General features: G+C 39.1%; 2 protein-coding genes across 3 annotated transcripts; one reads left to right on the forward strand and one right to left on the reverse strand.

Moving 5' to 3' along the window:
• Positions 1–421: 421 nt before the first annotated feature.
• Positions 422–1,851, reverse strand: LOC120719849 (caspase recruitment domain-containing protein 18-like). The gene is made up of 2 exons (XM_040009387.1): positions 1,721–1,851; positions 422–707 (listed from the first exon to the last, which is right to left on the reverse strand). Exons 1-2 carry the CDS (start codon positions 1,725–1,727, stop codon positions 430–432), a joined length of 285 nt encoding a protein of 94 aa, XP_039865321.1. The 5' UTR covers positions 1,728–1,851; the 3' UTR covers positions 422–429.
• A 6,174-nt stretch (positions 1,852–8,025) lies between these two features.
• On the forward strand, positions 8,026–25,603 carry LOC120719804. 2 transcript variants are annotated; one of them, XM_040009294.1, is made up of 16 exons: positions 8,026–8,425; positions 8,525–8,557; positions 9,237–9,282; positions 11,238–11,392; positions 13,224–13,358; positions 13,592–13,786; positions 14,065–14,127; positions 14,637–14,650; positions 15,008–15,030; positions 15,876–15,976; positions 16,836–16,927; positions 17,976–18,202; positions 22,029–22,188; positions 23,611–23,773; positions 23,899–23,952; positions 24,047–25,603. In XM_040009294.1, exons 1-16 carry the CDS (start codon positions 8,398–8,400, stop codon positions 24,295–24,297), a joined length of 1,740 nt encoding a protein of 579 aa, XP_039865228.1. In that variant the 5' UTR covers positions 8,026–8,397; the 3' UTR covers positions 24,298–25,603. The 2 variants fall into 2 exon arrangements, with proteins under 2 accessions (XP_039865228.1, XP_039865229.1); XM_040009295.1 differs by having other exon boundaries at positions 18,123–18,202.
• Positions 25,604–26,547: the final 944 nt, after the last annotated feature.

A 26,547-nucleotide genomic window follows, 5' to 3' on the forward strand; every position in this document is an offset into this window, starting at 1 on the left:
TGTAAAAAAAATAATTAAGATACAGTATTGTATCTTTAGATGTGATCATTCATGTTGATATTATTGCTTTGAAAAGTAATGATGATGAAAGATGAGCATGTTCACTCCACATCTCTTTATTTCACAAAGTCTCGGCAGTAGGGATGAGTGTTCACGAGGTTTTCGTTTCCTCCTGTGGATAAAAACATAAATACCAAAAATCAGGTAACGGTAAAAACAAAACAAAACATGGTGCCAAACAACAATGCGTAGAGATTAAACATAACCTAAGTGGCATCAACCAAAGTCAAAGCCTGATAGATCCTATTTCTGTATTTCAGTGTCAAAGTACAACATCAGTTTGTGACACTATGTCATAAAATCAGGGTTAAAGCCTCCTTTTGCTCATATGTGTTGATAAGCTCCACTGATGTATCCCATCTCACCTGGTCAGACAGTCAGACCCAGCTCAGCGGAAAGCATAGGATCTCTTTTTTGAAGGTGACGAATCAACTTGTTGCTGGCTAGATCTCCTTTTTTCCTCACAGTGTCAATGAGGCAGCGCGCCTTGTCGGCTCGGTTCTTGTTCTCCTCAACTATTGACTCTCTCTCTCCATCATTCAAGATGCCATCCTCCAAAATGTCATCCAGGAGCTGGTCAAGAAGAGGGTTGGAGGTCTTTTCAACAAACTTACTCCTCACCCGCACAAGCATCGAGCTTGCGCTTTCTAGGAGAAAGAAAATCCCATTTATCAGGTTTAAGATGATTCAACACAAACTCACGTAACAACTTGAATAATTTGCTCTCATTTTGACTTCTTAAGGTGACTTCAAGTGGTGAAAAATTAGTCAACACGCTTGTACACAGATTGAAACACATCTGTGATTTAGAAAGCTCAGTTCTCAGCTGTCTGACCAGTGTTTGTTTGAATTTTTTGGAAAACTGCAAGTTTGAGCAGTGATCTCTTTATAAAGCTCTGTTTGGTTTGCATTAGATTTTACAGGTGTATCTGATTTGAGATTTAATTAATATTTTAGTGCTGCATATTAAAAGCACTCCAGTGGCGTGCTTCCCATCTGAAAACATAAGATATTTCTAAAAATATTTCCTTTTCGAGATAAATGCAGCTAATTTATAACTAAATGTAACTTTTAAAATCTGTGTTGATATATTCTGGCCAGTGATCTTCATCCCGCGCTGTGTGGATATGTAAACCGATTATTAAAAAAAGTGGGTGGGCAGTACAAAAGTGAAACTACAAACGATTTCGCGCTGAAAAAAGGAGGGAAAAGAATACAAATAAAATAAAAAGCAGAACAATTAACAGTATCACGTCATTTCCTCTAAGGGCATCACTTGGGCCAATGCGTTTTGTGAAAACACAATCTCTGCAACAGGATTTAGATCGGAGGAGGATCTCCTTTGCTTTTCACTCTGCAGCTGTGCCAAAAAATGACAGCAGAGCTTTTAACCGGTGGTTTGCCTTACTACCAGGTCAAGTTTGATTTCATCCTGAGCTCTGGCAACGAATAATTAATGACTAAGAGAGAGAGAAGAAAAAAGAGAGAAAAAAAATGAAGTTTTCAATTAGCAGTCAGATCCGTGTTTATCGCTATAGCCATTCTCCAACTTCCTCAACCCGTGCTGCTTGTTTGTATTAGTGATTTAAAACTTCAGTTATGTGTTCATGTGTTCACATTTGAGTAGCTACAACTTGCTTTAGATGACAAATCGCCTTACCTGCCATTGCGCCAGAACCTCAAATCACTCGAGTTAACCTCCAGACAAATGAGCGGCGTCCCAGCACGCATAGGTATAGTACGAGTCAATACAACTTCTTTCGAGTGCTTTTTTGCCTCAAGAGGTCGCCAAAGCCTAGCGTTCTTCCTCACATACGTTACATTTTACAGTAGTGTATGTTGGCGCAACGTTGCATCCGGTCACATCCCTACCTTTCTACTGGTACCTATTCATAAATGCAGCATATACACTGACCACTTCATTTGGTACACCTCGCATGGCTGTTTGCTTTCTATTTTGGTGAACATTTGACATATTCAAAAACTTTTTGGAGGCAGGCGTGGAGTTGTTTTTTTTTTTTTTTTTTTTTTTTTAAATGGATAGAGATGTTTAATTTACGTGTGAGATGATTTTAATAACGAAACAACTGATTCCACAAGTCAAACAAGCCACCATTTCTTTTCACTCAAATGGTGACAACACGGGTTTGAAGTATTTTGGCTCCATCTAGTGGACAAATACATTCAAAACATCGAAATGACCTTAAAGGAATACATTTCTACATTTTGAACTGGTTAAAGCTAAGTTTTTGTTTGTTTGTCTGTTTGTTTTTTAAGTATTCATTAAAACAAAAAGTAAAAATATTTTCTTTTGCTAATGAAGCAGCTTCACACAAAGACTACAGGGAGTGCAGAATTATTAGGCAAGTTGTATTTTTGAGGAATAATGTTATTATTGAACAACAACCATGTTCTCAATGAACCCAAAAAACTCATTAATATCAAAGCTGAATGTTTTTGGAAGTAGTTTTTAGTTTGTTTTTAGTTTTAGCTATTTTAGGGGGATATCTGTGTGTGCAGGTGACTATTACTGTGCATAATTATTAGGCAACTTAACAAAAAACAAATATATACCCATTTCAATTATTTATTTTTACCAGTGAAACCAATATAACATCTCCACATTCACAAATATACATTTCTGACATTCAAAAACAAAACAAAAACAAATCAGCGACCAACATAGCCACCTTTCTTTGCAAGGACACTCAAAAGCCTGCCATCCATGGATTCTGTCAGTGTTTTGATCTGTTCACCATCAACATTGCGTGCAGCAGCAACCACAGCCTCCCAGACACTGTTCAGAGAGGTGTACTGTTTTCCCTCCTTGTAAATCTCACATTTGATGATGGACCACAGGTTCTCAATGGGGTTCAGATCAGGTGAACAAGGAGGCCATGTCATTAGTTTTTCTTCTTTTATACCCTTTCTTGCCAGCCACGCTGTGGAGTACTTGGACGCGTGTGATGGAGCATTGTCCTGCATGAAAATCATGTTTTTCTTGAAGGATGCAGACTTCTTCCTGTACCACTGCTTGAAGAAGGTGTCTTCCAGAAACTGGCAGTAGGACTGGGAGTTGAGCTTGACTCCATCCTCAACCCGAAAAGGCCCCACAAGCTCATCTTTGATGATACCAGCCCAAACCAGTACTCCACCTCCACCTTGCTGGCGTCTGAGTCGGACTGGAGCTCTCTGCCCTTTACCAATCCAGCCACGGGCCCATCCATCTGGCCCATCAAGACTCACTCTCATTTCATCAGTCCATAAAACCTTAGAAAAATCAGTCTTGAGATATTTCTTGGCCCAGTCTTGACGTTTCAGCTTGTGTGTCTTGTTCAGTGGTGGTCGTCTTTCAGCCTTTCTTACCTTGGCCATGTCTCTGAGTATTGCACACCTTGTGCTTTTGGGCACTCCAGTGATGTTGCAGCTCTGAAATATGGCCAAACTGGTGGCAAGTGGCATCTTGGCAGCTGCACGCTTGACTTTTCTCAGTTCATGGGCAGTTATTTTGCGCCTTGGTTTTTCCACACGCTTCTTGCGACCCTGTTGACTAATTTGAATGAAACGCTTGATTGTTCGATGATCACGCTTCAGAAGCTTTGCAATTTTGAGACTGCTGCATCCCTCTGCAAGATATCTCACTATTTTTGACTTTTCTGAGCCTGTCAAGTCCTTCTTTTGACCCATTTTGCCAAAGGAAAGGACGTTGCCTAATAATTATGCACACCTGATATAGGGTGTTGATGTCATTAGACCACACCCCTTCTCATTACAGAGATGCACATCACCTAATATGCTTAACTGGTAGTAGGCTTTCGAGCCTATACAGCTTGGAGTAAGACAACATGCATGAAGAGGATGATGTGGACAAAATACTCATTTGCCTAATAATTCTGCACTCCCTGTATAGACACAAAGCACAAATTATTTACACTCATGGGAAAAAGAAGATTTTCACAAGATTACTCACAGTACACCCTTACTTCCATATGAATTCAGAGGATATGTAGCAGTCAGGTGCTCTTAATCAGATTCACTTGATTGATCATCAGTAAGTCTGAGCACATCTATAAAGACAGACATTTGCTATTCTGGCGCATTCAAGTGTGCGTCAACAAAATCTTGCCAGGAGTGGACATCACAGCATCACAGTCCTCAGGACTTTTTTTTTTTTAACCTCATTCCATCCAGATTGAAGAAATTTTAATAAGTAACTGTGTTGTATAGTATTATATTTCAGAGAAGCCAGTGGTTACCTCATTGATGCAAAGGTATGTTGTGCCTGTGGTATAGCTTGTATGGTAGTCTTTCTTGGTTTTGTATTATCTTTGTCTGTATACTACGGTGGCTGGGAAGTGCAAGTGATTACATCCTTGCATTACATACTTTAGGTTCATTTTCTGCAGGCAGGTTTCTGAAAGAGAACAGGCAGATTTAGAATATAACATGCAGCGTTCAATAGATGGATGCATAAAAAAAAAAAAAAAGAAATTACATGTATGTGCTCACTTTCTAAACACTTTGTTACATTTATGATAAATGGATTAGAAAGTAGATAAAACACATTTATGTCGGCCTTGGCTCATTAAAGTCCTTGTCTTTAAATTAACTTTGTGTGTTTCAGGTACTGCACTCTCAAAGACTGAATGAACCAGCATTGCAGCCATGGGTCATTGTGAGCATCACAGGGAAGGTTGAAGCCGCCCACTGCACCTGTAAGGCCGGAGTCGTGGAGACCTGCAGCCATGTCACTGCTCTTCTGTTTAAAGTAGAAGCAACAGTGTTGATCCGTGGCACAAGGACTGTTACAGATGAACCTGCATACTGGGTTTTGCCTGGTAATATCCATAAAAGATCCATAAAATGACATGTGGTGTGCCTCAAGGGTCGGTTCTAGGCCCTGTACTTTTTAATTTGTATATGTTGCCTCTCGGCAGTGTCATCAGGAGGCATGGAGTGAACTTCCACAGTTACGCTGATGACACGCAGCTGTACATCTCCGTGTCTCCTGATGACACCAGACCAATGGATGCCCTTTTTAACTGTATCTTGGATATAAGATCTTGGATGGCAGAAAACTTTTTACAGCTTAACCAGGACAAAACTGAAGTTTTAATTGTCGGTCCTGAGGCTCAGAGAGAGAAACTCTTGTCTAAATTAGAGGCATTTTCACTATGTCCTTCGCTACAAGTGAAAAACCTGGGTGTTATTTTTGACTCTGAGCTTTGTTTTATCCCACATGTTAAACATGTAACCAAAATTGGATTTTATCATCTAAAAAATATAGCCAGAGTCCGCCCTATTCTCTCTCGGGCCAACACGGAGATGCTGATGCATGCTTTTATTACCAGTCGCATTGATTACTGTAATGCCCTGCTCTCTGGTCTTCCTAAGAAGAATATTTCAACTTTACAACTCTTGCAAAACTCGGCAGCTCGTGTGCTGACGAAGACCAGAGGGCGGGCCCACATTACACCGGTTTTAGAATCGCTGCATTGGCTCCCCGTGTGTTTCAGGATCGATTTTAAAGTTCTTTTATTGGTTTTTAAATGTCTTAATGGTCTTGGGCCTTCTTATCTCTCAGATCTGCTTTTACCATACGAACCCTCGCGGACCCTGAGGTCCTCTGGTACTGGCCTTTTGATTGTCCCTAAAGTCGGGACACATACTCACGGAGAGGCAGCTTTTCAGTGGTATGGTCCTCGTCTGTGGAACAGCCTGCCGGAGGAGCTCAGGGCCGGAGAGAACGTACATGTTTTTAAGAACAGGCTCAAGACCCACCTTTTTAATTTAGCTTTTACTTAACGTTTATTTATTTTTTATGCTTATTTATTCTATCCTGTTATTCTATTATTAATTTAGGATTTACCTAATATTTTTTGATTTTATTCTTATTCATTTTTTAATCTTCTTACTCTATTTATATTTATATTGTATCCTGTTCTTATTTATTTTATCATTTTACCCTGTATATATCGTATTGCGTCATATCTCCAGTGTTTCCTCGGAGGGCGCTCTCTGCACCGGGGCTGTTATTGACCGTGGCTGCTGGGTCTCTGGGGTCCTCTCAGCCTGGTTGGGGGGCTCCTTGGCCTCCCTCCTGCTGTGTGCCCAGCCCGGAGGCTGCGGTCTGTGACCGGCTCCCGGTGCAGACGGCTCTCTGTTATAATGTTTCCTCACCTGGCTCATGCGAGCCCAGCCCAATTTTTACTCTTTAAGTGTGAGCGTGTGTGTATGTGTGTGTGGGTGGGGGTGGGGGGATATATGTGTATTGAGAGTGTGGGGAGTGAGTTGGAGGGTGGGGTGGGCTGCTTTTAACTATGTAAAGCACTTTGTGCTACATTTTTTCTGTATGAAAAGTGCTTTATAAATAAAGATTGATTGATAATATGACCAAGATACAGCCAGAGGTTGGCCATAAGATAGACTTCTCCTCTTCAGCTGCCCAAAAAAAGGCTCTCGATCAAAACATAAACAGACCATCCGTATTGAAAGGTAAAAGGAGACGTCCTCAAAAAAGAAAAATCCCACCTGCTACTGTGGAGGAGTTGTCACTGCTATTGGATACTTTGCTGGAACGCAGTAAAGCTGTGGGTTGTGGGAATGACCCATAATGTTTTATCTAGGGGTCTAGATTTATGCCTGAAGTGCACTGCCATATAAATAATTTGCATTTACTGAATATGTACTGACTGAGTACCACTGTTCAAAAGTTGAATAAAGAAACAAACCAATTTTTGCCTTTTTTTAAAAATTAAAACCACTTTATAGAAAATGACAAAATGTTTACACAAAATCATGACAGCGTTTACACGATATCACCCACTACTAACACTACTTAATTTACTGTATCTTTTGAAAAATTACCGCTATTTATACAGCACAAGACTTAAGAATATTTAACAAGAGCAAGTTTCATTTTCCCTGGTTTTACTACCACACTGTTCACCAAAATGCAGCAAACCTTCACCATCTTATCCAGAATGGTCACCTCTTCACCCTCACACGGAATAAGTAATCTGATTGGCATGGTGGTATGTTTGAAGCAGGGATTTCGGAGTGCTCATTGTGTAGCGCTGGAACCCAGTCATGATGTGTTTAATCCATTTCATAGGCTGGTTTGCCTGCAATAATGCCAAATAATTAGCAACTCTATAAATACAACATAGTTCTGCCAAATCACTCATTAGGATGTTTGTTCTAATTTCCTTCGCAAATAAAACTAATAGGCTATAAAGAGTGATATGAACATAGAGGGCCAAAACTTTCACTGGCAGCTGGTAGAAATAGAGATCACTCTCTCTGAGGTTGAAGGCGTAGCCCCAAAATCTGCCAGAGCTGAGTTGGAATCTCTCTTCCAAGGGGTTAACGGATGCTGGCTGAACCCTACAAAGATGCATTTGTGTGACTTGCGCTGGAGTCGCAGAACCCCTGTAGCTGGTTACAGGGGTCTGGGCGAGCAGGATGAGGTGGGCAGGTCTGGGATCCATGTTCTTAAAGAAAAGAGAGAAAGTCCTTTTTTCTTTTTCTGGAAAAAAAAGAGCTAGGGTTGATAACTAATTTATCAGTTAAATTTAAGCCTAAATGTTAGATTATGCAGCCTGTATGACTCGCCATACTGAACGTTACAAAAGCACAAGTTTAACTAAGCACATTAGTAAGGTTTAACAGATTTTTCACGTATACACACTCACATACACACATAGGCGCGTGCACGGGCGCAGGCGCGCACACACCCGTGGACCAGAACAAATGGCATTTTTTGGCCATAAAAACAAGTAAAAACTTTTTTCTTTTGCTTAAAATGAGAAAAGTGTTATTGATGATAAAAAATTATATATTTATAACAATCAGATATTTTTTTGAAAATTAAAGAGTTATGAAATATGATAATTTTTATTAATATGATATTGTTTATTAATATGATATTTTTATGGCTACCATATGTTTTATTGCTTCCTTTATTACTTCCGTGGTCATAAATACTTTTATTGGGGGTCATAAATCACTTGTTTGACATAAGGGGTTTGATCTGTGCAGCAAGCAACAGGCGCACCTCAGAAACGGAGGGTGCCCTTACTCGCAGCAAATGAGCGGGAGTAAAAAAAATGCATATTTTCCCCAATCATGCTGCACTTTCAGAAGTTTTACAAATGAATATTGCAGTGGAGGTTCTTTTTTTCCCCTTTTCTTTTCTTTTCTTTTAATCAGCATGATGTCAGGGTTATTTTTAGTCACAAGGGAGGCGTGGTCTTAAAAGTATTTAAGCAGCTGTTTGCCTCTTCTTCTGCATCAGATAACCAAAAGGTCAGTGTCAGATAACCAAAAGGCTCCCAGATGATTCCGTTTTGGACTCTCGGATTTGGTAGGCGAATTTCCCACCTTTACTGAAATAGATTTTGAATAATTTGAATAATTTATTTTTCTTAACTTTACAGTAATTCTTATCTGCCTGTTCTTTCAGTTTGTTTAATTATTGACTTCAGCACTGCTCATGGTAAGTAGGTTTTATTTTTATTTATTTATTTAATGAGCTCAGAATAAAGGGCCACTGATGTTTGTTGTGAGCTTGCCTGTGTTAAAGAAAGTGGAGATAAAACAAAGAACCATGTGTAATTTAAAATGTAAATCATATACTCATTAAATTAAAGCATTATTATTTTAAAAATAAATGCTCTTTGTTTATGTGTAAAGCCTATTTAATCTATTTGAAATATTAATTTAACTAAATCTGAGTAAGCGGTGAGTGGATGCTTAGAGGGGGCTGTTTTTCTTTTTTTATGAAAGAATTTCATGAAAGTACACAGAAAAGGTTTCCATAGCCAGGTACCAAACTATTATTATTGTTGGGTTTTTGCTTTGTGTTTTTCACTTTCAGCTGTGTTTGCAAACCTTTGTCAGGAATGCGCTGCCTGTGTTTCGTCATAAGATAATAATTTACAGGGGCGTTATAGAAAAGTGAAAGGTAATTGATTTGGCAGAGTTATGCGTGTATGCGGTACACTGATACTGTACTCGTCTCTAAAGAAGAACTGGGGGGGGATTTTGTTTTTCACCTTTTAAGGTCTGAACAGTGCTGAATGTATTATATTCGTTTAGAACACCTGCTGACATATTAACACGTTTTAGCTTGTTAATGCCATGACTCACAGCTTTGACTTTGCATCTGTTGGCAGAGCCTGCAGTTGGAGCGAATGCAGCCTCCAAAAAGCACTGTTCCCGGTAAGTCGACTCTTTCTCAATTGTTTCTCAAAAGTTGTGTTAAAACAACCCCCCCAAAAAGTGATGTATTTCGACCATTATTAGGTCAAGCACTGACCTGGCGGCTCAGGGAACCCATGACGATTATGATGTTCCTCAGAAGAATAGGATAAACAAATAAGGGGGGTGAGGGGGCGGGGGGAGTCCAGCATCAATAAATATATAGTGTTCAAGTTAAAAGTTTAACTACTAAATAGACAAACAAGTAAATTATACATTTCACATCACATTGGTGTAAAGTGACCGTTGGACCAGGACTGGTTCATAAAGTATTTCTGAAAATTTCTCTGGAGCACATTTCAGTAAACTAAAGTAATCTAAACACAAGACACTGGAAATAGGAAACTATCAGAACAGGCAGAGATGTGTGTTATGAAACCCACAGGCATCAAACTCACCTGACTGAACAGAGAGCAACCTTAGTTTATTGGGCAATCTTTTACACACACACAGCAACTTCCAACATGGCAACCTATCCACCTCTCATCCAGCAGTCCACCTTTATATACTCTTAGACCACGCCTTCTCAATTCAAACTGGCCTATGACAGAATCCCTCCAGAGAGGAGGAAAGAAAAACAAAGAAGATTAGTTTTCACAAATAATCCTAAAATGATCATTTACTTGTCAAAATGAAGCAGACATGTCATATATACATACAGAATTTAAAGGTCATTTCACATTTCAAATTACTTTGAAGTTCTGCAAATGGTTGAGCAACCAAGCACCTACTCTTCCTAGCTCACATCCTATAAAAAAGCTGCCTTTTTTATAGGATTTTCGGGCTTCCTGAGAAGCTAGAATTATGGGCAGGTTGTGGGGCATCAAATACTAATTTCACTTAATATTATGTAAATCAATTTATGACATTTATGTAAAGTTTGTTTTCTGGATTATTGACTTAATCCTTCATGGTATACATTCAGCAAGTTGCTGGGAACATTCTTCAGAGATTTTGGTGAATAATGACTTGATAACGTCAAACATTTGCTGCAGATATCTCTTTGAAAGAGATCTCTTTCAATCACATCCCAAAGGTGCTCTGTTGGATTGAGAACTGGTGACTGCGCTAGTCATCTAAGTACAGTGAGCTTGTCATGTTCAAAAAACCAGTTTGATATGGTTTGAGACTCATCAGAATATTTTGTCAGTCTTCTGTTTTCCAATTTTAGTGAGTCCTGAATTCTAGTTTCAGTTTCCTGTTCCTAGCTGACAGGAGGAGCAGGCGTGCTCTGCTTAAAGGTTTGACATGTTATGTTCAGAGATGTTTTTCTGCATATCTTGTTTCTTGGTTGTAACAAGTTGTGATTTCAGTTTCTGAAATAGTCAGAACAGACTCTCCAGCATCAACAACCATTCCATGTTCATAGTCACTTCAGTTTCAACTGTCAGCAGGTTTTCTTGAGCATGTCTACATGTCTAAATGCTCTGAGTCGCTCCCTTTTAATTAGGTGATTGGATATTAGCATTAAAAAGGAGCAGAACGAGTATACTTAATGAAATAGATAGTGAGTGTAAATGCACTGCTGTTGACATACAGTTATAGATTCTTTTTCTTTTTTTGACAGCTCCCTTTAGGAGTTGCAAAAACTGATCATCTTCCTCCATCTCACCCTATCTCTTGCATCCTCTTCTATCACACCAGCCTTCTGCATGTCCTCCTTCAATATATTCACAAATCTAATCTGGGATCTTTTCCTCTTGCCTGACAGCTTCATATTTAACATTCTTTATCCTTTGTCCAATATATCCTGCGTGCATTCTCTTCTTCACCTCCACCACCTGCACTGTCTATTGCTTTTCATTTAAACTTGTTTACCTTCACCAAATCTACTCTTATGTTATAATGTTATGTATGTGGAATAGAAATGAGTGACAGGGATAATATCCTGGGTTTTGTTATCTGTGCTTTTTTAGAAAAGACTGCAATGGAACACAGTATGACATCCAGGAGGCTGCTTGCTGTGAAAACAAACTTCATCCAGGTTCAAATCTGTTTTGTTGTGGAAAGGAGCCTTACAATCCTGCTACAGCCACTTGTTGTAAAGTTCAACATGGAAAGATCCTCACAGGTAATGAATTTGTGAATTAGCTAACTAAAAGCCAATGTTAATTTGATTTTGTAAATGTGAAAGAAACAGAGTGCCTGAATGTAAAGAAGCAGCTTCAGTGTTTTACTGGTTTGTTGTTTTCATTTACGCTTCGGGAATCAGGACGGTCTCTTTAAACTCCTGTTTTGGTAGCTGCAGTTTGCAGAGATGTTAAATTGCACTGCTTGAGGTTAAAAAGGTTAATATTAATACTTTACAAATTAAACTTGCAGATGATTGTATAAACTTCCTACTTTGGTTTGAAAAGCTACATTACGTTTAACCCCCTTACCCAATCAGCAATGACTTTGATTCAACTTGAAGCATATATATTGTGATTTATAAGACAAGAAACATCCAAATAGAGAAGACAACCACATCTAAATTTTAAGAGTCTGCCAAAAAAATATTCATCATTGAACGATCCATCTGCTAGACTGTAGTGTTAGATGTTTCAATTTATTTACGGGGTTAGGGTTCGGCAGAAGAAGTTTATTTTAGTTTTTCGTTAAGTCATTCTTGCATTCTTCCATTTCTTTCTTATAATGGTTGCAGTACATGAAGAAATACAACAAAAGATCAAAAATTTATCGTCACAGTTTTCATCCAGCCCATAATTTATTCCAAGCAAGAGATTTTAAGCTCAAATATAAGAAAAACCTACCGGGATACGTTTAGACTAAGGAGCTTGGAAAGAAAAGCGTCTGGACAGAGGGACAAAAGGACCCCTGATGATCCTCTACCTAATCACATGAGCCAAGGTGTGAAAATGGGTGTGGGTCACAATCAGCCAGGGTTTCGGGTGAGCTCATTGTGAAACCTAGCCCCATCCTATCATGTGATTTCTTGAGGTCAGATGGCCCAGGATGTGAGTGGGCGTTAAGGCGTCTGGGAAGGGAACTCAAAACTGGATTAAAGATGGCAGAAAGTTGGTGTCGTAAACCACCGCCTCTGTTCAAAGATGGTCGCTCACAGTGGACGTAAATGTCTTCTTTCACTCCTCTTTCAAACCATCTGTCCTCTCTGTCCAAAATGTGAACGTTAGCATCCTCGAAAGAGTGTCCTTTATCCTTAAGATGCAGATGGACAGCTGAGTCTTGTCCTGTGGAGGTGGCTCTTCTGTGTTGTGCCATGCGCTTGTGAAGTGGCTGTTTGGTCTCTCCAATGTAGAGGTCTGGGCATTCCTCGCTGCACTGTACAGCATACACCACATTGTTACGTTTGTGTTTAGGAGTTTTGTCTTTCGGGTGAACCAGTTTTTGTCTGAGCGTGTTGCTGGGTCTGAAGTAGACTGGGATGTCGTGCTTGGAGAAAACTCTCCTGAGTTTCTCAGATACACCAGCTACATAGGGGATGACAATGTTGTTGCGTCTGTCTTTCTTATCCTCCCTCGCTGGTGTCTGATCTTCTTTTCTGTGCATCTTTGCTGATTGTGACCAACACCCGCTTTCACACCTTGGCTCATGTGATTAGGTAGAGGATCATCAGGGGGTCCTTTTGTCCCTCTTTGGGGGGAAAACTCCCACTGAGTTTAAATCTGGGACTCTCCACCATTTGACCTTAGAACTGAAGAAGCTTCTCAGATGAGAGGTGAAACGTCTTCAAGCAACTCAAAGAAGTCCAGACGCTTTTCTTTCCAAGCTCCTCAGACTACAATGACCTGGATGACTGAGAACCTTCACAGACAGATACTTTTAGATTCAACTGTTTGCTTCTTTAAACTTCTGAACTTCCTTGCAGTGATTTCATTACCATAAACCACTCGCCATAACAAATTTTCTGTTGTTTACAATAAGTTATCTTGTTTTTACAGCCAGTATTACTCAGGGTCTGAGTGAGAAGGCGTCCAAGTGCTGTGACCTGAAGGCCTACAACCCAGTCAATGAAATATGTTGTCAATCATCCATCATATCAAAACCTGGACCAATGGCTGAATGCTGTGGTAAAGGTGAGCAGACACACAGTTGGAAAAGAAGACTAAATTACATCTTCATTACAAATCATTGCTGTCAGTGAAATGTTATTAATTAAACACAGAAACATTATTGTTTTTTCAGTAGAACAATTTTATAATTCTGTGAAATGTACTCCATTCAAACATTTTGAGGATACTGGAGCAGCTTCTCAGTTGAGTTATATTTGAAGTAAAAATTTTAAAAATGACAATGATCTTTTCCACAGATGTTTTTGATAAGGACAAGCAGTTGTGTTGTGGTCCAGCTGATAATAAGACAATTCTGGTGAGGAATTCCCGTCACCATGAGTGCTGTGGTCACAGCCAGTATGACACTGAGACTCAGTGCTGCTGTTCAAATGAGGAGAAGTTGGAGATACAATCGAAGGATTCACCCTGCTGTGTCAGGAATTTCACTCCAGGTCAGCTCAGTACATAATAGCATGTCATTCTTTGCTGAATGGATTTCATGACATTTTTTTGTAGTTTGAGTCCAACTTTACATATCAGTCTTTAGGTATGTCAAACTGTATGTATGGTTACATTTGCTAAAAAAAAAAAAAAAAAAAAAAAAAGAGCTTTCGATTAGTTTGCTTGCAGCAAATTTCCCTTTTTCCATTTTCCTTTGGATGGTTAAAGGAAGCTTATGCTAATTACTGTGAGTGAAGCCTGTATGTTGACTTTGTCTTTCCCTCTACAGGCCTTTCAAGTGGAAATACCAACTTCAACAAACCATCACCAAAGAATGGAAGTTGTGGTGAAGGTGAGTAGAGCTGATAAGACCTTATAATCCTGAATGAAAAAGCAGTCTTTAATGGATATCATTTATGAAAAACATGTAAACCGAGCATTTAGTTTAAAGAGCTGATCATTTACTGAGATTAAAATATTTAATCTAAAAAACAGAGATTCCACAGAGATTTACAATATGGAAAATAAGTTGTGTTGTGGTCCAAATAATGATAAAAAGATCCTGACAAGGAAGTCCAGAGATCATTTCTGCTGTCATCACGGCCAGTTTAACATCAAAACTGAGTGCTGCTGTTATAAGAATCATAGTGCTGAAGTACAGTTGACGAATTTGTCTTGCTGTGAGTCAACTATATTTTAATATCAGAACTTGTCATTTATTTTTAACAAAATAAAAACCTAAACACTTATCATACCACACTGTGATTCTCAAATTAAGTATAGTACTTTTATAGGGGTTTTATAGGGGTTTTTGTTTGTTTGTTTTGGTTAATGAAAACTCTTTGTGCTTTATATCCACAGGTATGAAACAGAAGGTAGGTGTTGTGTTTCTTGGGAAGTCCAGGGGACCTCTGGAAGTAACAATAAAAATGTCAAGTTTGAAAAAAGGGACAAGGAGGCAAATCAGGAATAAAATCCCATATTTTAAAATTAATTATTAAACAAAAATCTGTTTGTGGGGGGGGGGGTACAATTAGTGTCAGGGTTACAATTAGGTTATGGTTAAGTTTAGACTAAGGGTTATGATTAGGCGTTTATTTTTGATGATTAGGGTAAGCGGCTAGGGAAAGCATTATGTCAACGAGATACCCCACGAAGATATGAAAACAAGACTCTCTCTCTCTCTTTGTGTGTGTGTGTGTGTGTGTTAAATCTTTTATTTTATTTTTCAGATATTCAAGCTCCAACCCAAATGGTAAGTTAATGAAAACGTTTGGTTGTGGTTCCTCGTTTTTCTTTTGTTTTGTTTTGTTTATTTGTCTCTTTTAATTCTATGTTGTTGTACTTTTTCAACATGTTCAAAATAAAGATTCAATCAATCAATATAGTTCCACTTTATATACCGTCAGTGCACTTTACATAGTTAAGAACCTTATACAGATAGAAACTCAGCAATCCCTTTTGAGCAAGCTTTAGTGTGAATGAAACACTCCACTGAAAGATGTACAATCATGCAGGTAACTTACAGACATAACACAAAGCATGACTATTTTACAAAGTAGCAAAGGATTGTTTTGACTATTCATTTAATTTTCTTTATATTCTCAAACGGTCAAAAAATTTAAGTTCAGGTTTTTTGGAGTTAAGAAAGTTAAGAAGTTTTCTGTTTTCCACATTGTTTCGCTTTGTTTTTGCTCCCTGATTACTTTCACTTATACATGATGGTTAAGTTTAGACACTAAAATATTTGGTTAGTTTTGGGAATACATTTTTTGTTTGTTTGTTTCGGTCAGAATGTATGTCTTTACAATAACCTGAAAGATTAAAAATAATGCTTAGGACACTTAGGAGATCCTTTCCATTTCCACTGACTCCCAGAAAAAATATAACTATAGCATGATTGGAGGTCAAGGATTAGAAACCAACCAAACTTCTAGAAAATCATTAAACCCATTACTGCACTGAAATGTGCATAAAATTTAAATATAAGTTGTGCAGCCTACATTATAAAACAAATTGTTTCCATACTTCTTTTTTTAAAATTTAATGTGATATGGACTGTTTTGTGTTGATTGTTGCCTGTTTTACACACATCCACAGCACTGAACCAAACACACATCTCTGTGGGTCGTCATGTTACAATCCAAAGCAAAATCGCTGCTGTGAGAGTAACCATAAGCCTCACTCACTCGACAACTCAGGTGTCACTATCTATTTGTTTGTTTGCCTTAGTTTTGTAGTTGTTTTGGTTGTTACTACTGTATTACATCACTCTGTGGTGTATGTAGTATGTAGCTATGTAGTAGAGTAAGTTGAACAAGTAACCTCACCCCAACAAGGCAGTTAGAGCTGAGTGAGCAATTGTTTCTTTGTCATGTTTGTCTTGTGTATCATTGTAAAAAACAAAGAATTACTTGAACGCGTCATTTGTTTCTGTGGTACTTATAATTTTGGAAAATACCTCTAGAGGTAAACAGTTAAAACAAAAGAAAGAAGATTGTTTTAAAGAACCTTTAGTGGATTTAGTGGAATGTAGTATTGAGAATGCAAACCGACATGATACCCAAAGAAGCAGTAGCAGCAAAACATAAAAAGAAGGATTTTACCTTCCTACCAAACAAACTATGAGATCACAATAATGTGATTTTGTCATGATCATTCTTGTAGGAACTTGCATTGATAGTCATGAAACATTAATATGTTATTGTAGCAACAACAGGAAGAAGAAATTGCTCATATAATTATCAGTTATTATACACATTCTTGAGCTTATTCCAGCTCTTGACAGGTCACGGGTCTAATGGTAAATTAAGAGATGATGAGATCATGACTATGCAAGAAATAAGAGGGGGAAATCAGAAGAAGTCTGGGTGTCTGTCTGAACTCATTCATTGTTAGCGGAAATCAAAAAGTGTAACAATGTTTTTACATCACTTGAAATTCAGGACTGTTCAAAGGATGTGAAAACACATAAGCTCTGACTTCAAAGAGTGAATGAGTTAAAACTTGCTCGCTATATCTCCTTTCTCCTCTTTCTATTCTCTAAACCACCCTGTTTAGGTCAAAGGAAGGCCACAGCTACAGTGTATAACCCACATACTCAGGTCTGCTGCGATGGACGTGTATCTCCGTGGAAGCCTTGGATCGATCAGGTAATGTACTAATTGCTCCCCAGCCCCTACTGGGAAAAATGATCAAACCACCATTTCCACTGAAAGTTGAAAATCTAAAGCACTGTTTTACTGAAGCAGAAAAATGTTTGAAAGCATACATACCTTTTATTATTAAATTCAATCATATAGCTTTACAATGTAGAAAGTTGGCAAGAGTGCTACTCTTTGACAACAGAATTCAGAGGTCCAGGCCACTGCTTTCACACAGTGCCAGAGGCTGGATTCTATCTCTGTTTTCTACATGTAAAATTCCCTTAACACCGTCCGTGTCACAAGCAATGATGGGAACTCAAGCGCAGAGCAGAGTTCAGTCCCAAAAACAGAGTTTTTGATTTTACACAATCACCAGGTGCAGAATATTTACAGTGGAGGAAATGCGGGGTTCCTAGGGTCCAGGGGGAAAATCCGGAAAGGGGAAGCTCTCTCACACACGCTCTCTTCTTCACACACGTCCACACAGCGGGTAGTTTATGGGTCCGGGAAAACTATTCATAAGAGAGATTGGTTAAGCAAAATCACAGATTTACACACAAGTTCACTGAGGCTAGAGTCTCACTAACGTGTCTTGCACAATCATCCAGTGATGAGACTGTCTGCGTCCTGGCTTTAAATGGCAAACACATAATGGCAGCCTGATGGGCAATAGGTGTGTGGACCAAGGTGTGTGGAGCCCGCAGAGAGCTCCGCCCATGCAGCAGGGCGAGAGAAAGAGAGAGTAAACAAAAACACATGTAGCCTTGCGGGGCCGGCCGGGCAGACACGGGGACCATGATAGTCCGTATTCATTACTGCCAATGCAAAAGGATCAAAAGTCTGGTAAGGCTAAAGGACTGTAGAAACATAATGCATGGATGTTACATGTATGTAATGCAGAATTTTCGCAAGTGTTTTATGTTCTTAATTTGCATTTTTCATCTGTTTTTTCTTCATAAATCATGCATTTCTCTGTTTAGCTTTGAATGTGTAAACTAGAGAGTCTGGTTGTGTCTGCTTGCACAGTTTACTGTATTATGTCTGATTCTTCCAGTGCTGTGGAGAGACGCCGTATGGCTCGGCACAACGTGGAGTTCTGTGTTGTAATAAGAGCTTGTACGAGGGCAGAGATGATGGAGAGGAATGTTCAGAGATGGGTATTCCTTACAACCCGGCTAAAGGGACCATGTGTTGTTCTCAGTTTCACGGCAGCCCAGGACAACACTGCTGTGGGATAGAAATTTACCAGCCTCATACTGAGATCTGCTGCAATGGACACAGGTGATTGTGTGCATGTGTTCTGTTTACTTGCTTTACATTGGGGTCAAAGGAGCTTGCAAAGAAAAGCGTCTGGACTTTTTTAAGTTGCTTGAAGACGTTTCACCTCTCATCCGAGAAGCTTCTTCAGTTCTAAGGTCAAATGGTGGAGAGTCCCAGATATAAACCTAGTGGGAGTATCCCCCCACAGAGGGACAAAAGGACCCCCTGATGATCCTCTAATCGCCTGAGCCAAGGTGTGAAACTGGGTGTGGGTAACAATCAGCCAGATTTTTGGGTGAGCTCATTGTGAAACCTGGCCCCACCTTATCATGCGAATTCCTGAGATCAGATGGCCCAGGATGTGAGTGGGTGTTAAGGCGTCTGGGAAGGGATCTCAAAACTGGATTATAGATGGCAGAGAGTTGGTGTCGTAAACCACCACCTCTGTTCAAAGATGGTCGCTCACAGTGGACATAGATGGCTTCTTTCACTCCTCTTTCAAACCATCTGTCCTCTCTGTCCAAAATGTGAACATGTGAATTATTGACCGCCTTACATATCACCGCCTTTACCCAGGGGATGCCATACCCTGCATTTACGGACTTCCTAAAATCCACAAGAAAGCTGTCCCACTCAGACCCATAGTCAGTAGCATAAACTCAGCCACTTATAACATTGCTAAACACCTTGCTACCATCCTTGCTCCTCTCGTGGGGAACACCCCACACCACATCAAGAACTCCACCGACTTCACCGACAAGGTCCAGAAACTTACCCTGGATCCAGATGAAACCATGGTGTCCTTTGATGTAGTCTCTCTCTTCACTTGCATGCCCACCACGGAGGCCGTGGAGACTGTCAGAAAACGACTACAAGAAGACAGCTCCTTGGAGGACAGGACCAACTTCACACCCGATCAGATTTGCACACTGTTAGACCTCTGCCTCACCACTACATATTTCAAATACAACGAAGGCTTTTACAGACAAAAACATGGCTGTGCCATGGGCTCCCCCGTGTCACCTATTGTAGCCAACCTTTACATGGAGGAAGTGGAAAGGAAGGCTCTTGGCTCTTTCAAAGGAAGAGTACCCAGCCACTGGTACAGATATGTAGACGACACCTGGGTCAAAATCAAGACACAAGAAGTGGAATCCTTCACTGTGCACATTAATGCTGTGGATAAAAACATCAAGTTCACCAGGGAAGACACAAAGGATAACTGTTTGCCTTTCCTGGACTGCGCTGTGCACATTGAAGAGAATGGCAACCTCAACATCGAAGTTTACCGGAAGCCCATACACACGGACCAGTACCTCCTGTTCGACTCCCATCACCCTCTGGAACACAAATGTGGAGTAATTAGGACCCTACACCACTGGGCAGAACATGTTCCCTCTAAGCGTGAAGGAAAAAAGAAGGAACACACACATGTAAAGGAAGCACTCAAAACGTGCGGCTATCCTAAATGGGCGTTCTTAAAGTCAGCAAAGAGGCACAGAAAAGAAGATCAGACACCAGCGAGGGAGGATAAGAAAGACAGACGCAACAACATTGTCATCCCCTATGTAGCTGGTGTATCAGAGAAACTCAGGAGAGTTTTCTCCAAGCACGACATCCCAGTCTATTTCAGACCCAGCAACACGCTCAGACAAAAACTGGTTCACCCGAAAGACAAAACGCCAAGACACAAACTTAACAATGTGGTGTATGCTGTACAGTGCAGCGAGGAATGCCCAGACCTCTACATTGGAGAGACCAAACAGCCACTTCACAAGCGCATGGCACAACATAGAAGAGCCACCTCCACAGGACAAGACTCAGCAGTCCATCTGCATCTTAAGGATAAAGGACACTCTTTCGAGGATGCTAACGTTCACATTTTGGACAGAGAGGACAGATGGTTTGAAAGAGGAGTGAAAGAAGCCACTGTGAGCGACCATCTTTGAACAGAGGCGGTGGTTTACGACACCAACTCTCTGCCATCTATAATCCAGTTTTGAGATCCCTTCCCAGACGCCTTAACGCCCACTCACATCCTGGGCCATCTGACCTCAGGAATTCGCATGATAAGGTGGGGTCAGGTTTCACAATGAGCTCACCCAAAAATCTGGCTGATTGGGACCCACACCCAGTTTCACACCTTGGCTCAGGCGATTAGAGGATCATCAGGGGGTCCTTTTGTCCCTCTGTGGGGGGAAACTCCCACTAGGTTTATATCTGGGACTCTCCACCATTTGACCTTAGAACTGAAGAAGCTTCTCGGATGAGAGGTGAAACGTCTTCAAGCAACTTAAAGAAGTCCAGACGCTTTTCTTTGCAAGCTACTTTGACTACGATGACCTGGATGACTGAGAACCTTCACAGACATATTGCTTTACATTGCTGATAAAATCCACTGAAAAGGGATTTCTTCTTTTGTTTTATCTGATTAGTATCTAATGGCTCCCGTTTTGAATTTAGTCAGTCAGAGCAGCTGGGAGCATGGAAACTAGTTTAATGTATTATCTTCTGAGTGAGAGAGAGAGAGAAGAGAAGTAGAATGAAACATTTTTCATAGCTGATGATTTCATATGGTTTCTAAGACACACAGACAGTTGCGTAACAAACTTTTCCCTGCTTTCGTTTGGTTCCCAGGACTCTTAAAATACATTTCTTTCAGTCTGTGTGGTGTCTCATTGTGTTCCGTGTCTTGTTTCTGTGTGGTCATGACTCATCTTAGAGCTAAAGTATTTAGCTATTGCATCATTAAGTATTTTGCAATTTGAAGTGACACATTTGAATTTAATATATAGATTATTGCCCAACTCACCAGGTATTTTTACTCAGGATTCACTTTTATGGTTATGTCTGTTGGAGTTGAACTGGTTGACTTTTTGGCTGCTCTTGAGTCTGTTTCCAGTTGCAGTAGCTGTCAAAGTGCATTTGGTATAAATGCATTCTATGTAGACAATGACTGAGAGCTTAAAGTGCAGCTCTGATGTTCTGCTTTCAGTGCACAGCTTGTGTAAAGACTGTTAAATGAAGAAGTTAGCTTCCAGAATGACATCCAACACTATACATAAAGACTCTGTCACAGGATAACCCATGCCTCTGGAGGACTAAGACTGAGTATGGCCCACAAAACACTAAGATGGCAATTTCTATTGTTTTATATCTAGCCGAAAGAATAGAGTTGTCTCAGTGAATGTGACACTAATGCTGCTGTGAACCACTTCTTTATTAGTTTGTTTCAAGTGGCAAGTAGGTTAGATAAAATACATATTTCTGGTAATGTTAGCATTTCCCAAGTCATCATCTTCATACTATAACATAATTGTGCAGGGGGCCTATGCATTCAAAACTATTTATTGCAAAGTTAAATTGTCAGTATTGACAATTCAACTTATCTGGGATGTTTGAGGTTTACAGAGTAAACCTCAAACAGGAAAACAGTAAACAGGTTTACTCTGTTCCATAATGCAATCCACTTTGGAGATCCAGACTGCCAAACAGGCAATGATAAGTTCCAAGCCCCTTTATAGTAGGGGGGATTGGGATCTTACCAGGTAAGCCTTTTAGAGTTTCATGTAGTTGATTTATAGTTTTCCATAGTTTTTTTTTTTTTTTTTTTTTTTTAAATCTTAAGTTTGTTGGCACAAGTTTCTTCATTGGTTGTTCATTCCACTAACCTGGTAATCACATTTTTTTGTAAATGAACTGCATGCAAGAATTCCGGCCTCAAAGTGTGTTTCCTCCATTTCATCTGTTGCCTCCTTACAGACTCATCTAACTCAGCCTCTTACAAACATAATTATTTATTTTTGTCCTTATTTGATATTAATGTGTCCCTCTGTTTTCCAACCAGACATCTGAAATCAGAAAACATTCACTGCTGTGGGGTCAAAGCCTACAACATTAAAGACCCACAGATGAAGTGCTGTGCAGGAACACTGTACAATCTGACATTATTAGACAAGCATGGAGGGGATGCGCAGTGCTGCGGATCCATTCTGCAAAAGCCACAGGTAGAATTAGTAATGATGATGAAAATCTGTTGTTTGTTCATCTTATTCGTGTATTCCACTGTATTATGTCATTAGATTTAACACAGCTAAGTTGGCCTCCCTGTCCCATAACTTTTCACACTGTGTGTTTTGTTTACAGTGGCCTATCATTGTTAAAGCGCCTCTTTCTGACTGGTGCCTTCTGCCTCTTGGTGTCATATCAAAATGACGCATAAACCATGATTTGACCAATATGAAAATGGAAAAAATAAACAACTGTTGAAAAGTTAGATTTCTTGAGCTTTTTAACTATCTCAGAGTCCTGTCTGTAATTTTGAAGCAACATGAATAACACTGGTAAAGTAGAGAAACTGATATGGGCCTGAGGGGTAAACAGGAAACCGCAACTCTCTCTCTAACTGCATAACTGAACTACAAATCCAAAATATATTTAACTTAAGCACAGTCAGCATAAAGTGAATGAAAACAGCATGATGTAACAAGTGACTCATCACTGGAGCTACTTGGCCAACTGTTAAAAACTTTTCATAAACATTTAGAGGCTTTTTTAAAGCAGATTAATCATCTTCTGTGTACATTTTATGATTCCTTCTGCAAAAGCTAGATTCACAACAATTCGGTAGAGATTATTAGCAAAAGAAGCCATTCTAATCTGAACCAGCAATAATTATCAGGGTTGATGAACCATTCTAATCACTTCCTTTCAAATGCTTCATCTCTCTATCTTGAAACTGTTTGCTGGAGGTATTTACTGTATATTTGACAGTCAGACTGACTTTAGTCAAAGTAATATTTTCTATTAATCTCCAAAAATGTGCCTCTGCACACGGCCATTAACAACCAGAAGAGTCTGTTCAGTGACAGGTTGCTTCTCCCCAAGACAAGAACTAACAGACTTAAAAACTCCTTTGTCCCATATGCCATCAAACTGTTTAACTCCTCTCTGGAGGGGAGAGGGAGGGGAAACAGGAGGACAAAGGAGGGGGGAACAACTAAGCTGTAGTGCCTCTTCACTTCACTGTGCAATACCTTTTGTGCAATACTTTTGTTAATAGTCAATGGTGCAATAGACCTCAATACTTGAAATGTGCAATTCACTTGTATTTTTATTTTTATTCCTATTTATTCTATTTATCCCCTTTGTATATTTTATTTATATATGTCTGTGTATTTATATATGTGTGTGTGTGTGTGTATATAATATTCTGTAACTGTAACTTCTGTCGGTGCTGTGCTTTTGGAAACCGAATTTCCCAGAGGAACCCACCCGAGGGATTAATAAAGTTTTATCTTATCTTATCTTATCTGATACCAGCTTTGTATCAACATTACTGGCTTGCCTGAACTAACACAGTGTTCAATGAGTCCAATCAATCATGCTTTTATTTAACATAAAATGCTATATATCTTTTCAAAAACCAGGACATTTGCTGCTCAAATGAGGACAAAGAGGTGCTCTACTCTGCCATGACAGGGTTCAGATGCTGTGGTCACCTTTACTATAACACCACCCTGTGGTCATGCTGTGCTGGGGCGCTGAGAAGAATCCATGAACCAGGACAGGATCAGAGAAAGATGATTAATGGTCTGTTGTGTCTGATGAGATGTTCTCTCACAAAGTTTATCTTCAGTGTATGTCATATTATCTCAATGCCTCAGCCCAGATTCTGTATTTAACCAATAATGCACCTACAATGTTCTTTTTTTTAGGATCCAGACTTCTATCTGTGGATAATCTGAACAAAATCGATCTTTGCAAAGAAAGTAAGATATCATCTGTTATTTAGATTTTTTTTAAATATCAGAACAAATGCTGTTTACAAGTATATGTAAAGTACTTGTGTGTCTCATTGTTTAGTGCACATTGGGACTGTGGAAAGTGTGTCGCTGCAGAGCATTGTGTTCAGGAGTGTGCTGAAGGTCCATGGGATGGAGGCCAAAGTGAAAGCTCTGCCTTTGCCTTACATCCTGGAAAGAGATGATCGCTGCAGCTTCCCTAAACTGATTGCTGGGAAGACCTACTACTTTAACAAAGTTAATGTTTTCATTGATTTCAATCATGACTCTGTTCTTCAGTCACTCCATTTCATTATTTCCAAATGTTCATGACTAGTCACCACTGGCTGATGTATACGTGGTCAGTGTGGATCTGTTACTCTCTTCTTTGAAGTTCTTTTTTTCCCACATATTTACTCACAGTGTTGGCTTTATCACTCAAAAAAGTAATTAATTACAAATTACATTACACTGGTTAACATTATTTTACAAAGTAATTTGTTACCATATTTATTATGTTGCATTGCAACCTAATATACTAACCCCAAATCGCTCTCTGATGCACCCATCACAGTGTGAATGTTAGCTCGAACTTAAACACAGGAAGAAGTCGTTGTATGAATGTGTGAATGAGGGACGCTATATAAAGCGCTTTGAGTGCTCAGGTAGGGTAGAAAAGTGTTGTATAGAAGAACCTGTCCATTTATCAGTAGTATACAATACTTCACATGATGTGTTGTTTATACATTACTCTGCCTGTGTCCAGCCAAACCATGTTGCTCTGTTGTTTAACACATCCCAAGATGTCGTATCACAGACAGAATTTAGGTACTTTAAGTAAAGAAAACAAAAGACAACGTAGCTTTTCACTTCAGTTTTACGGGGATTCACATTGTAGTGATTCACACAACTTGACAATAATCAATACTGTAACACAGCAAGCTGGTGCACAATGTTGTTGCTCAAATCTAAATTTGAACAAAATCTAAATGTAACTTTGGTTCTTGCACTGAACTAAAATATAAGTGACAACTGTTTGCACGTCCTTGAACCATACAACTGAATACTTGCAGTAAAGTCCATGATGTACTGTGATTGTTAATTCTAATGAATGATAAACACTTAGTGCCAATATCAAGAATACAAATATGTTAGAAGGACCCACTAAAAATTCCATGAATTTCTGTTTCTTTGAATGTGATTCATGTAAAATAGTTGTGGAAATGGTAAGGATAGGTATGGGAATTTAAGAATGGTAAGGAATTTAGTAAGGATTTGAGGGACATTTAAGCTATAAGCAAACATAAACACTGCCTGCTTGATTTAGTGCCTTGTTGTTAGTATAATATATTGCATAGTTATATTGTAAATGTTTAATATTTGACCGGACCTATTGTCCTTTAAGGATTCAAATAAATAAATACAAACATTTATTTAACCTGCTGTGTTTTCTCTTGTATTCAAATAGCTTCCTGTTACTAAAAAGCAATGTGAGCAAGCAATCTAAAAGGTCTAAAATGATCTACACAACCCTGTGTGTCTCCTTCAGTATCAGTTTAGCTTTTTCCCATTTTAGTTTCATTGTAGTTGTGTATGCTTTCCCAATGTCTGCCAATAAAGCTGTGGCATTTTGAGTTTATCCCTCGTGTCTGCGTTTGGCTCCTTCTCCTGCCTGCACACAGCTGAATCTTGGCATAAAGTTGTTAAGTGTATAAATACAACTGGCGGGATTGCCCCAATGAGTAATTGCATAGACGTTCACTGTGTATGTTTTTCCTTCCTTGCAAGTAAAATATATACGTGTTGAAATTCACTACTCTGTGTGTCTTACTTCACAAGATTTTTTTTTCTAAAAGATTCCTAAAATTCCTAAATACATTTTTTAAAGATTATTTTTATTTTACTTTTTGTACTGGATGCCAAAGTAGAAACGATTTATAAATAAATTAATGCATATTTTGTGTGCAACTTTTAGAAAGACAAATATGTTCACCTTCAGACAGTCTCTATATTGAAATGATCCACTCTCTTTTAGCACTGTTTTTTCTTTCTCTATAAAGATGGTTGTTTTAGAGCAGCCCCCAGTTCTCAGGACCACAGACTGTCCTCAGCAATTTCTAACAACGTGTTCCGTCTTTATATCAGAAGCACGATTCTCCTTCAGCTGCCTCTCACTGGTTTGAATTGTGAGGCTTTTCAAATCAATGGGAGGCAGAAAGAAACTCGCTCCTTCAGCCTCATCATGGGATTGACTTGATGTACGAAAACATAGCCAGTTTGTTTTAATAGTCATCTGTGTAATCTACCAAAACTGACTTTGATTAATGAGTTACAAACGAGAACCCCACGATAGCGCAGTTGGTGTAAGTGTAAGATCAGGTTTTGCAGATCTAGGATCAAGCTGATGCTCTGTTGTACCAAAAACTTTTTTCAAGCCAAATGAATAAATAATAATTATAATAGCTTATTTATTTATTTATTCATTTATTTTCGGACTTGCATTTAAAGGAGCTGACAACAGAAATTTAGGTATCACTTTCTGTTTATATTATGTTATAACTAAGACTATTATTTCACTTTATA

Source organism: Simochromis diagramma, unplaced genomic scaffold (assembly GCF_900408965.1).
Source record: "Simochromis diagramma unplaced genomic scaffold, fSimDia1.1 OVJJ01000344.1, whole genome shotgun sequence".
In the NCBI taxonomy this organism is placed as follows: Eukaryota; Metazoa; Chordata; class Actinopteri; order Cichliformes; family Cichlidae; genus Simochromis; species Simochromis diagramma.